Genomic DNA, 13210 nt, shown 5'->3' with positions numbered 1-13210 from the left:
CTGGTTTCCAGGGGAGCATTCCAGGTTTGGTTTGCCTTTGCTTTTGATAAAGACTCACCCACTGGAGGTATGGCATTCAGGGAACAGGCAGCCAGAGTGGGTACTTCTCTTCGATCATGTGGGACCAAGGAATTGAACTCAGCCATCAGGCTTATGTGGTGATATATTGTGTACCCCAATAAAGCTTACCTGGGGATCAGAAGACAGAGCCAGCCACTAAATTAGACACAGAGGTCAGGCAGTGGTGGCACATACTTTTAATCTTAGGAATTAATATGGCAGGACACAGAAAGGTATGTAAGGTGTGAGGAAACAGGAACTCTCTCTCTTGAGGCTGAGGATTTTGTAGAGGTAAGCTGGTGGCTGGCTGTTCTGCTTCTCTGATCTTTCAGATTTCACCATGTCTCTGGGTTTTTAATTTTTATTTATTTATTTACTTATTTATTTACTTATTTTGGAGCTGAGGACCGAACCCAGGGCCTTGTACTTGCTAGGCAAGCACTCTACCACTGAGCTGAATCCCCAACCTCCGGGGTTTTTTATTTTTTAAGATTAGTGTTACAGACTTAGTAGCAAGTGCCTTCATCAGCTGAGTCATCTCACTAACCCTTAAATGTTATCGAAAAAAAAATGTGAGGAGATGCTGTTAGAATGTTCTAAAATATCAATTTGGAAATAAGCTATCAGAGCAGTCCTAGGGGGCCCCTGAGCAGATAGATGTGGAGTTACAAGTGACAAGACAACATGATTGTGTCTACATCTAACCTCTTCGGATCCTTTCCTGGTCCATTCCTTTTCCTTCCTGACTTAAGTTTGTATTCTGAGCCAGAGGCAGGCACTTGTCCCTCTTCTTTCCCAACCTAGGTCAGGCTCTCAGAATTGTGCATGACTCCAAGTTCCGGATACCAGTATAAAAGATGATCAGACAGTTCAAAATGACCTTGACACTTTGGAATGCCACACTGAAAGCTGCTGGAATAAATGTGAAGCTTTCCTGTCCAGTTAGACAACCAAGTGCCCCGAGTGGCCCTCTGGCAGTGAGACATGCTGCCTATCTTAATGCAGTGTTTGTCAGAGAGCCTATCATGGAGGTGGACTGGATGCTTTGCGAGATGGATATGAGCCTTCAGGGGGGCACAGCAGAATTCGAGACCTTGGCTGTCTCCCAAAAGGCCCAGGTGTTGAAGGCTTGGTTCCAGCTGGTGGCACTGCTGGGAGTAACGGATCCTTTGGGAGGTGGGGCTTGATGGGAGGAAGCCAAGTCATTGGGAAGTGTGCGTGTGAAGCGGGTGCTGAGATCCTGGCCACTGCTCTCTCTATTTGCTGCCCAGCTGCAGAAGGTGGTGACTTCCTCTGCCAGGCACTCCTGTCATGAGTTAGCGTTTTGACACAGGTATAAAAGCAAGGGACCAACCGGCCATGGACAAGAACTCCGGTGTGTGTGTGTGTGTGTGTGTGTGTGTGTGTGTGTGTGTGTGTGTGTACATATGTGTTCGAGCATGCCATGATGTGTATATGGAGGTCAGAGGACAGCTTGCAGGAATTCTTTCCTTCTACTTTGTGAGTCCTGAAGATTGGACTCATGTTATCAGGCTTGGCGGGAAACACTTTTATCCACTGAGCCCATGTCTGCAGCTTATTATTATTATTAATACTGTGCTAGGGGTTGAACCCAGGACCTTGCCTGTGCTGAGCATGCTACAGGTAAACTGCAGTAGCCCACGCCAAATGCATACATGGAGAGTAGCTCTACTGTGAGGTCTTGATTAACCCTCCCTCCCAAAGGCCCTACCTCCAAACACACAGTCTAGTTGTCTCCACCGTCTAAATACTTCACATGGGAACTACAGCTCACACATTTAAACTGCACCCAAACCGTAGCAGGGCTCACGGAAAGGGCCCATTTGGCAGATGGGAGACCTGGGTTCCAGTTCTGGCTCAGAATATGGCCTTTCTCATTTTGAATTTTAGACTTCCACTTTTCAAAATGAAGTTCTCATTCTAAATGTCTCTTCTAGATGAAATTAGTTCTTGAGCAGACAATTTTAACAGTGGACCAACGTAAATCTGTTTTCTTTCTCCTTTTTGTTGTTAAGGCTGGCTTCAAACTCTCCACCTCTCGTCTCTGTCTCCCGAGTGCTGAGATTTCAGGTGTGCCATCCAGCCAGGCTAGATCTCTTTTCTCTATGGCTCACCTAGTTTGTGTGCTATTTGCAACAAATTATGAGCAAAGGCACCCCCCTCTTTTAAAAAATGAGGTTTTAAATTTTTTTTTTTAATTATGTGAATGTGTATAGCCCAGGCTGGCCTCGAACTCACGATCTTCCTGCCTTTGCCTCCTTCAGCAAATCCTACTAGTCTGCGCCACCACAACCAATGGGAATGTGTGTTTGTGCATGTGAAAGTGGGTGACCTCTGAGGCCAGAGGCGGCAGATGCCCTGGAGCTGGTGTTACGGGTGGTAATGAGCCCCGGCGTGAATGCTGGGACCTAACTTGGCTCCTGTGCAAGAGCAGTATTTGCTCTTAACTGCTGAGCCATCTGTCCGGCCCCAGCACTTCTCCTTGACTTCATTCCCCGCCTCTCTCCGCTTGCAGCCTCGTTAACTTTGTGTGCCACACCTGCTTCAAGAGGCAGGAGAAACTCCACCGCTGCGGGCAGTGCAAGTTCGCCCATTACTGCGACCGCACGTGCCAGAAGGATGCTTGGCTGAACCACAAGAACGAGTGTTCCGCCATCAAGAGATACGGGAAGGTGCCCAATGAGAACATCAGGTCAGAGCTGGTCCCCACGGCAGGGAGTGGGACTTCCAAATGTCAGGCTGGGACGACAGAGGTGACAGCATTCCCAGCCCTCAGGATGCCAGGCTGAGTGTGTATGTCTCAGGTCCTTTATCCTAAATCTCCTTTAGGTTTCAGAGGGACAATGGGTGTCTATAGCAGTGATTCCAAATTGTAGCTCCTAGAGAGACCCATAAGCCCCCGCATAGCTCCTCAATATTTAATTTAAAAAACTGATCTTCCAAACTTTGAGATTTAGACAATTACATGTGAAAAATCAGGGTTTCTGATTTCTCTGGAGAACAAGAATAAAAATGAAGCTCTGATGAGACGCATTGCAGCTTAATAGCATGAGTCTCTTTTAAGATGTGATTTTCTAACTCACTGAGCTCACCATACAGTGGTCCTTCCTGCAGCCCAGGCACCTGAGTTAATGATGCAGACCTCCACATGGGGCCATTGCTAGGAACCTCAGGACCTAGCGTGAGAGTTCCAGCTGAGAGCTCCCAAGTGCTGGTCGCTCTTCTGGAAGGTGTTGGTACTGGGATATGGGGGGGCATATAGAAGCCATAATGACCTAGGAGCAAAGGGGGTGAGGGTACTGATAATTAAAAGCATTTGCAGGGCATACAGGGTATGACAATCAAGAATGGAGTCATCTCCTGGGAACTTTTAGGAATCTACAGGATGAAATTCCATCAGCCTCGCCAGCCTCCTTGTTCTATCTCCTGGAGTCATATTCTTCAAGACCCTGAATGACTTCATCTCCCGACCTCTTTCCTCTGCACAGCTCCCATGGATCACATCTGTTACTGACTTGACATCTGTCCCCCATTGTTCTCTCTTCTTGGGACCATATCCCCAGGATTTAGAAGCTACTGACCTTTCCCCAACCCTATTCTGAACATTATTCTCCCCCATGCTGCCCTGGGCTCTGTGTAGAAACCTTTTGATTCCCAGGTACCTGGAGAACCTAGAAGGGCACATTTCTAAGACTAGTTCTGACCCAATAGAAAGAAATAGGGCCCGCACTGTGCCAGGCAAGAGGAAAAATCTCTCTCTGCAGGATCATGTCTGCCTGGACCACCCACCCCCAGTCAGCAGGTGACAGTGTGACACTAAGGGTCTAACAGTCCACAAAGAAGCCCTTGGGAGTGAGGTGCCCCCCTCTGTGTTAGACTCAAAGGTCATTAGAGTCCCCTCCTGTCTTATTTTGCCTTGCCTCCCTCAGGATTTAAGCCCAAAACCCAGGATGCTGCATGTCTCTGTGTCCTAGACCCCACGTGACTTGGCTCCTGCCAGTCCAGTTACTGCTCAGATGTATTTCCTGGTTCACACAGCCCTGATGACCGTAGCTTCCTCTCCCCAGTTTCTCCATCACGTCACTATTTTACTTTCTGCATAGCACTGAGCATGACTTGAAAATGCTCTTGTTTAGTGAAATCTCACACAGAGCAAGACACATCTGGATAGAAAGAAGTCCATTCCGGTGGACACTGTGCCTGGCATGTAGTAGGCACTGGTGAATGAGTGAGTGAGTGAATGAATGAATGAATGAATGACGAGTGTGTCTCAGTGAATGAATGAATGAATGAGTGAATGAATGAATGAATGACGAGTGTGTCTCGGTCTCTCGAATGCTGTCTTCCCCTCTCTTCCCAGGCTGGCAGCCCGCATCATGTGGCGGGTGGAGAGAGAGGGCACTGGGCTCACAGAGGGCTGCCTGGTGTCGGTGGATGACTTGCAGAACCACGTGGAACACTTTGGGGAAGAGGAGCAGAAGGAACTCCGGGTGGACGTGGACACATTCTTGCAGTACTGGCCGCCACAGAGCCAGCAGTTCAGCATGCAGTACATCTCACACATCTTTGGCGTGGTATGGCCTTGAGTCCCCTCCAACTCCCCTGCTCTGTCCTCTGTGTCTGTCTCCTCCGGCCTTCCCTTCTTCCCCTTCGGGAAGATAGGGTTTCTCAGATGGAAGGAACCCCCAGCTGCCCTGGACAGTGGCTTCTGTTTCCATGACAATGGCCGCTAGCCCAGGCAGCCAGGGACATGAAGTCTGCCCTCTTGCTTCTCAGGTATAGTAGGAATACCTACTGCCTCTTCTGGTTCTGAACTCAGAGGCAGACTCCTAAATATCACATTAAAATAAACCTAGAATCTTCCAGTATGATTTCTTATAATAGAGAGGCCACAGTGACACTGGGTGTTATCCAACTAAGAATCTCCCAGAAGCAATCTGGCCAGGTTGAGGAGAGAAGACCAAAAGTCTGGAAGAGAAAGAAACTTAAAATGATGGATATTGAAAAGGACTCCTGAGACTAGAGATGAAGTGAGGAGCCGGCCTTCCTGCCTGTGGCCTTATTAGGCAGAACTCCTGCAAGTGTCAAAGTGGCAGTTGCTTTGGTAAACGTGGGACTCACTCAGGACTCACTCAGGGCACTCATCTTGTGGATCATTTGAAGTCATAGAAAACAGGAAAGGATTGACAGACTCTGGTTTACATCTTCAGGAAGAGAATGGGCTCTCTCTAAAAAATTTGATCAATTTTATTATTTAGCCATTTCATACATGCATATAATATATTCTAATTATTCTCACCCCACCCCTATTGTTTCCTTCCTATCTGGGTTACCATTCCTTCCCCCATCCTTACTAGTTCCTTTTCCAGATTCACAACTTTTGGCTTGGTTTTGTGACTCCTTTATTTCAAGCAGAGGGCCCTCTATTTTTCCAACTCTTTTAACACGTAGGGTGATATTCTGTGCTGGATATGTGTCTGTTGACTTACTCTTCTCCTGTCTCCTGGCTAGATCAACTGCAACGGTTTCACTCTCAGTGACCAGCGAGGCCTCCAGGCAGTGGGCGTGGGCATCTTCCCCAACCTGGGCCTGGTGAACCATGACTGCTGGCCCAACTGCACTGTCATATTCAACAATGGCAAGTGAGTGCCCCTTTGTCCGGGCTTGTGCAGTGGGGATAGATCGGACACAGTTTTCCACTTGACTTCAACCCAAGTCAGACTTCTGGACTTGACCTACCATAGATATCCAATGTTCAGCAACTCAGGATCTCGGTTCAGACTAACTGTGAGGAGAGGAAGGCCCTGGGGTGGATGTCAAAGGCTTCTACCTGGTCAGTTCTTTGAGGCTGCCTGGATGTGCTGGATAAATCATTAACTCCTGTTCTAAAACTTGGGATCATTTACCTAGATCCAAAGCACCAAAGAAGGATCCTATGCTAGCTAAGGTCTCACAAGAAATTAGAGAGCATGTTCACATAGTTTACTCAAACAGAATTTAAGGAAAGACAGTTTACCGGTGTGTGGGCAGGATTTAGGAAGGATCAGGGACAAGGGGCTCCTTGCTGAGGACACAAAACTATTCCTAGACTTAGCAGACCGACGGAGAAAGCTCTTGCTGCAGCCGGTGAACGTCTGAGCCGTGATACGTTTCCTTTGGCTGAAGTGTGTGGTACAGCTGTGCCTGCACAGAAGCTAGTCACCGCTGGGCTTACGGGATAACAGCTCCAACCGCGTTCTCCTCCTCTTGGCTAACCTCACCCAGAAGCCAAAGAGCAAAGGAACCTGGGTGATGCAGTCCAGCCCTTTGCCCCCAGGAAGGCACAGATCAAAGACACGTGGGCAAACACTTGGGTCTTGGGAGTGGGGCACAAGAGGAAAGGGATCAATAAATAACCTGGGGCCTGATTGTGCATGGCTCAGGCTGGGGAGATCTGGAGGGTGGAGCCTGAACAGCGTGCATTGCCTTTACTCGTTAAGAAGGTGTCATAACCATGCAAGTTAATTCTGAGCCATCAGTCAGTAGCTTTCCCCTCAAAACTTCCTCAAAGCCAGGGACAGTGACTTCTGAGTCTCAGCTGAGAATCAGGTTAAAGTGGCAACATAACTAGGACTGTGATTTATTAATTCCTCCCTGTTTCCGACCTCAGCATCTAAAGCTGTTGAGAACGGTGACAAAGATCGGGAAAGTTTATTTTGGACCCTGAGAATAATATTTTCTAGCAGGTTGTGTTTCTCTGTCTAAGCCTCCAGCACAGTTGCCCTAGACCTCATGGGTCTTTCTGAGAGGGTGTGTTGCTCAGGTTTGCCTGGTTAGCAGAGTGAATCGTGTTTGGCCATGCACAACTTCGGGATGGCTCTTCTCTAAGTGCCCGTTACCCGGGGCCCCTCTTGTCACTGTGTAATGACCCGGGAGCCTAGGACCCCTACTGCAGGGCATCTCAGGTCTGCTGTAGCTTCTTTGCATCTACTAATTGTGAGTGGCCATGTGTTCCCTGGGTTTGTTGGCTTTTGTGCAAGAGAGGAGATCATTGCAGTCCTGGCCTGTCTGCCCACCACCCTGGAAACAACCCTGGACGTGGTGTCAGTGGGCCAGTTTTAACCACAACAATATGCAAGATCTACATTTGCAATTCAGAGCTCTCCCCAAGAGAGTCATCCAGAGAGGCCACGCTCATCCATCATGCTTGTCAGTGGGACAGTAATAACATCCCTATATTTTTTAGCAGTCTGTTCTCAAATGTGTCGTCTCGTGACAGCCACATTACGGGATTCTGAGTGGAACACTGAGGCCATGGGAAAGGAAGTCAGTTGTTCAGCAGTGGATCCCTCTGTCACCGCATTTTGTAATGCCTCCCACCGTACCAGTGTGCTTTCCGCCATACCAGGCGGCATCCTGGCAGGGGAGGGAGGAAGCTGATTGTGACCATCAATGCTCTGATTGCATCAGCCCAGAATGCTGTGCACTCTTCTGGCTGTGGGGGAGCAGCCGATGGTATTGATTTCCTGTGGGTGTCTGTTTTGTCTTTCAGTCATGAGGCAGTGAAATCCATGTTTCACACGCAGATGAGGTGGGTCAGTCCTCTCACACACCCTGTTTCTCTGACCCATCTCCCTCCCGTGCCTGGCTTCCCGGGACCAGCCCCTCCTGACTCCTTGGCTGCTGTCATGACTTCTGCTCTGCACTGCACTGTCTTGGCTTCACCGAATGGCCACTTTTCACGCACTTGAACTCACTGCTTCCTCCTCACGCACCTACCGCTTGCCTTGTCTTGGTTTTGTTTTTTTTCTTTCTCCCGCCATCCCCACCCCGCCTTTCACTCCTGACTTCTTTATTTTTACCTCAAAGTTTGAACCTTTCTAGTTTCTAGTTCATCATTTCAGCCCCAAACTCCATTGTCTCCATTGAACTCTGCTGATCAAGAAACAAGAATGCTTATTACTAACCCACCAAAGAACTGTGTGATTGTCTGTCCATCCAGCTTTTCATCCAAGCCATTAACACCCAGAGCTGTGATATTTTGGTAAATATGTATTCACAGTATACTTTTTACTGATCAAAACTATGAACACATGGCTTAGGTAACATTTTACTTTGAACCATTTTTTTTTTCTTTAAAAGAAACAAGAGATAGTTTATTCTGGAACCATTCTGAGTGTTCACAGCCCAGGAATATAGATTTAGGTTACCCCAAATTTCATGTTCCAATATGGTAGAAGTTTTATGAAGTTTTTGTTTTTATTTTCTTATATAGTTTCGCAGAATAAAGAAAGTCACAGACCAAGGCAAGTTTAATTACATTGGTGGGTACAGCAGAGAGGCAGGTATGGTAAGATGGGGGAAGCTTTTCTATAGTCCCAAGATGCTATTTAATAACATTCTTAGCTTTGGGGCTCATAGAAGATAATAGTCTGCTTAGTTTATTTATTAACTTAAATAAATTCTAAAAGGTTTCTGTCTATAAGTCACAGGATGTTAGTTCTGACACAGAGGTGGGCAAGGAATGGCTGTTCCAACTAGAACTAGCCTAGATAAGGTAATTAACCTCTGGACCTGCCACATTCCAGCTGCTCCACAACCCCGGAACTCTACCCAGACAGTCAGTCTCCGCAGGCTTGGCTTCTCTTCATTCACAGTTCCCCTTTCTCGACAAGCACCACACTTTGGACATGTGGGGGCACATATTATTTATTAAATATTATAAGGTCCCTCCTAGCTAGGAAGGCTCATTCCTAGGATCTGATCTAGATGAGGCTGAGTAGTGGGCAGGACAGCAGATGTCAGGAGAGAGGAACAGCTGGGAAAGGACATTAGGAAAAAAACTCACGGATCATGTCAAAACCATTACCCAGCGTGGTCTGGATCTGAATGTGTTTTTACACTCTGTGTCTGAGATAATACTTGCATGTAACACAGACTGACAATATCTAAAATTAAATAATCAAGTTTGGCCTAATGGGGTAAAGGTAACTCAAAACAAACATTTCTAAAACAACCAAAATTTACATATTTTAATGAGTTTGACTATGTAGTTCCCCCTGTATTTACAGTTATTTGTACTCTATGAACTATCTTATTTATATTTAAATGGTTTGAAATCAGACTTTAGAAGAAGTCATTGTAGGATTCTCTCCCTTTTTGCTAGTAAAAAGTAAATACTGTTTAATTAATTTTTAATCCTGGCTAATTGTACTATAAGACATTTTAGATACAAATTAAATCAATAACCATCAGTACTGGAGGTGTAAACCTTCATGGATGCTGTTGTTATTAGAGATTGATGTCATTTGTCTAACTTGGATAAGAACAGTCAACCCAAATCTTTGGATAGCTCTAGTTAGAGTAAATGGAGTGAAAGTTTAATTTAAAAACTAGATGTTTTGTTATGTCCAAATTATACTTGAGAATATGTATATTTATGTATTTATAATATATCTGTATTTATAAAAAACAATGAAAGCCGGGTGGTGGTGGCGCACGCCTTTAATCCCAGCACTTGGGAGGCAGAGCCAGGCGGATCTCTGTGAGTTCAAGGCCAGCCTGGTCTCCAAAGCGAGTTCCAGGAAAGGCAAAGCTACACAGAGAAACCCTGTCTCAAAAAACCAAAAATAAATAAATAAATAAAAATAAAAAATAAAAAACAATGAAAAGCTTGAATCTTTCAAACATTACTTTTGAATAAGGTGGGGCTTAGGGTAAGCAAACAGTCAAAACAAAAAGCATGATCAAATGAAGGAGCACAGGATTTTAACTTCCTTAAGACCAAGGTTAGTATTATTTTATCATTTAGAAATATAACAGGTAGAACAATGGATGTCATAAACAATTTTTAACAACTAATTTCAAAAATATGTAAGAAACATAAAAAGTGAGAAGAATGCTTACTTAGTACCTTGGAGTACTCGCTGGTCAGTGGCACTGGAGATGACTATCACACAACATTTTGAAGTCCACATTGATATGCTCAGATGATGTGGGGAAGCTTCTTATCTCCTGAATACAGTCCTTGATTTTTATCAGAATGGAGTCTTTGATGTGGTGTCTTTTTTTCTTTCTGATAGAATCATCTGGGTTCTTGTCTTTGCTTTTTGGAAGACTCTGTAATTGATTTTTAATTATTAAAGTTAAATTTAAAAAACTTATTCTCTCATACGTTACAAAAGTTAATTTTTTAACGATATTATGCATTATTTGTTTATCTACTACATCAAGTTTGATTGACTTAGATCCACACATCATTCCTCAGTGACAGGGTCCTGATGGGGAGGACCAGATGATGAGAAGTTAGGATAGAAAAGCTGGGATCTTACACAAGCTGTGTCTTATACTAAGCAAGTTTATTAAGAAGTACAGAATCTTATAAATAATTTGCAAGAGAAAAATAGCACAAAGTCAGCAGAAAGCCACCATCCAATGGGACAAAGTCAGCAGGAAGCTAATCAAGCAGTATTGCATGAAGGGAACACAGGATATCTCCAGGGTATCATGGACCCAGCACACGGTGGCCTTGGGACTGATAACTCCAGTCTCTTCAGGAAGAAAAGCCAAGTTCCCAGGAATAGAAACATTAACTCCTTTGAGGCTCTGGCCCCAGCCGCAGACTGTACCTTGTTAAGCCTGCCCTTGGGCAAGGACACAGACTAGATTCCTCCTATCCTTTCATGAGGGCCTCTGAGAAAGGCTTGGGCTGCTTGGCTCTCAACATTTTATAAACGGATTTAGACATTTGTCCACCAAGACAAGTTTCATAATCACTATTTGAGTTTGGAATATTCTAAATAGGCATAACTCTCGAAACAGATTACATATATATGTGCATATACTTAAAGCAATGACTGGCTATTCAAAAGCAAAGGCTTCTGACAAGTGGGAAAACATATTAAATCACAGGTTTTACATGTCCATGTAGTAAAAGGATACTAAGAACAAATCAGTCCTTGAAAGAATATCATAGAAAATCAAGCATTAATTTTGCCTCGGGGTATTGAATTAATCTTAAAACTTTTATAAGCTTTTACATTGATTTTGACTAAGTCACAACTATATTTTTTAAAGTAACCTTCTACAACATACTTTAATCTTAATATTATTATTACAAGATTTAGGAAACAATTCTAGTGAGGTAATTTTAAATGAAAACTCAGGAGGCTCTATCTAAATCACAGAAAATGTACGATATCTTAGATCTCTAAAAGTTATAAACACAGGTAAAGTAAATTGACTGTTTTCTTAACCAAGTTTAAATTAATTACTTGTTAAAGATTCTAGTTATTATAACTTGTAGCTTGAAATTTTTCTTGTTAGAAAAGTATTTACTTTTTATTAGTGTTTATGAGGTATCAAAAGTATGATAAAGCATCCAGAGCAGGGTAATATAACTTTGGCACCTGTAACTATATTATTATTTTTTTAAAACTAAAAAAACAGAGATGAATGATTTTTAAGATATGTCATTATGTTGTACTACACTAAGGTGACCTGTAATCTCTAGGAGGTCTGGGAGAACCTTAAAGTAGTTTTTAAAGTTAAAATAATTTTTAAGGGTTCTTTTCCTTATATAGATCTGGCTAAAATAAGGATCTTGAAAAACCTGTTTGCTTATGGATTGTTTTTAAAAAGGCAGTAATGGTCAAAAATATCCTTAAAATGTTTGTGTTCATATATATATGTAAATATATTCATATATATATATACATAGAAAAAATCTAAAAGAATAAAACTAAGTTATCCTCTTAATCTTCAGAATAAAGAATTTAGTATTTCAAGGGAAGGTAGTTGTTTACTTGGAAAAAATGTGTTCTGCAGTAGGAGCAATCACCTCTTTAAGTTAATCTATATATTCAAGTGGTACGGACCATGTATAGAATTAGAATTGGGATAAAGATGGAGGAAATCACATCTTGGTCAGATTATGCATGGTTTGATTTGTTTGATTGAGTAGTCTTGTCTTTAAGAAGCAGATTTAAATCATTTATTATTTTATGTGTTTGGATGTTTTGCCTGCATGTATGTCTATGTACCATGTGCATGCAGTGCCCACAGAGTCCAGAAGAGGGCACCAGATTCTGGGACTGACCAGCCATGCGGGTGATGAGAGTTGAACCCAGGTCCTCTAGAAAAGCTGCCACTCCTCTTAACTGCTGATTCATCTGTCCTGCCCAGATTTAAAATTAAAAACTCATATTAATTGTCCCAAAGAAAGTTTTAGGGTCATTCGCCATCTCCATTTGTTTTACCTGTGTGGTCACATTTGATTAAATACACTTTCTGTCTTTTATCATTATTCTGTTTCTTAAAATTGTAGTTTGACTATGAGCCAAAATGAAGTTCAGCCAAGTTAACAACTTTAGTTTACATGAACATTTGTTTATAAGCCAATTTGGCAATAAATACATTATGTAAAAATAAAGAAACCGCATACATTTATAGACAGATAGTCTATATAAGTAATCATACATATGATATATTTTAATAAACCAAGACTTTGAACATTACTATTTGTAGGGATTATGTTTTTTATAACCCTCATTATGAAAAGGAAACTTAGCATAGAGATCTTTAGTAGACATATATCTAATAATTTATATATAGTCCAATTATAATAAAAATTTACATTTAACAGTTCTTTAAGAATATTTTGAAGAAATCATATGAATTTTATGTTATCCATTATATAAATGGGATAAAAATGTATATCTATTTTAGGTATCTATATTTAGAATCTGTTTTAGAAGGAAATCCTTATCAAAATCTATGTTCATATCAATAAAGGTTTATAAAACATTCACTATTCCTAAAAATATCATTTTAATAGGTTGTAAGATATTTAGAGTGCTCACATTTACAAAATAGTATATACTTATCAGTCCTTAATATATGATCACAATATTCCAATTTAATCTGCACTTGCACTTTAATATACTATAAAACAATTTTAGCATATAGCAATAATGAATTTTAAAAGAGAAGTGTCCACAGTTTGTTAAAAACATTTTTGGACACAACAACAAAAATTTTGCAAAAACAATGATCATAGATAGACTCCCGGAACAATTACATGACAATAAGTGCTCCCAGTTTAGAAAAAGAAGTTTCTCTACTTCCTCACAATGTGCTAAAGACTTAGTCA

The 13210-nt window shown here is 42.5% G+C and overlaps 1 protein-coding gene across 3 annotated transcripts in view; it reads left to right on the top strand.

Annotated features, from left to right (window-relative positions):
* Positions 1-13210, top strand: part of Smyd1 (SET and MYND domain containing 1) — a 68618-nt gene that overhangs the window by 35870 nt on the left and 19538 nt on the right. For 2 of the 3 annotated variants that reach the window (XM_076566908.1, XM_006991009.4), the window contains 3 exons: positions 2597-2773; positions 4442-4655; positions 5593-5723. In XM_076566908.1, coding sequence (XP_076423023.1) covers positions 2597-2773; positions 4442-4655; positions 5593-5723 — 522 coding nt within the window. Of the gene's footprint in view, positions 1-2596; positions 2774-4441; positions 4656-5592; positions 5724-7612; positions 7652-13210 lie in introns of all 3 variants that reach the window. The other variant, XM_006991008.4, reaches the window with a different exon arrangement.

The sequence above is a fragment of the Peromyscus maniculatus genome, chromosome 3, assembly GCF_049852395.1.
Source record: "Peromyscus maniculatus bairdii isolate BWxNUB_F1_BW_parent chromosome 3, HU_Pman_BW_mat_3.1, whole genome shotgun sequence".
Lineage (NCBI taxonomy): Eukaryota > Metazoa > Chordata > Mammalia > Rodentia > Cricetidae > Peromyscus > Peromyscus maniculatus.
The sequence above is the reverse complement of the archived record's forward strand: the minus strand, read 5'-3'. Positions and strand labels throughout refer to the sequence as shown.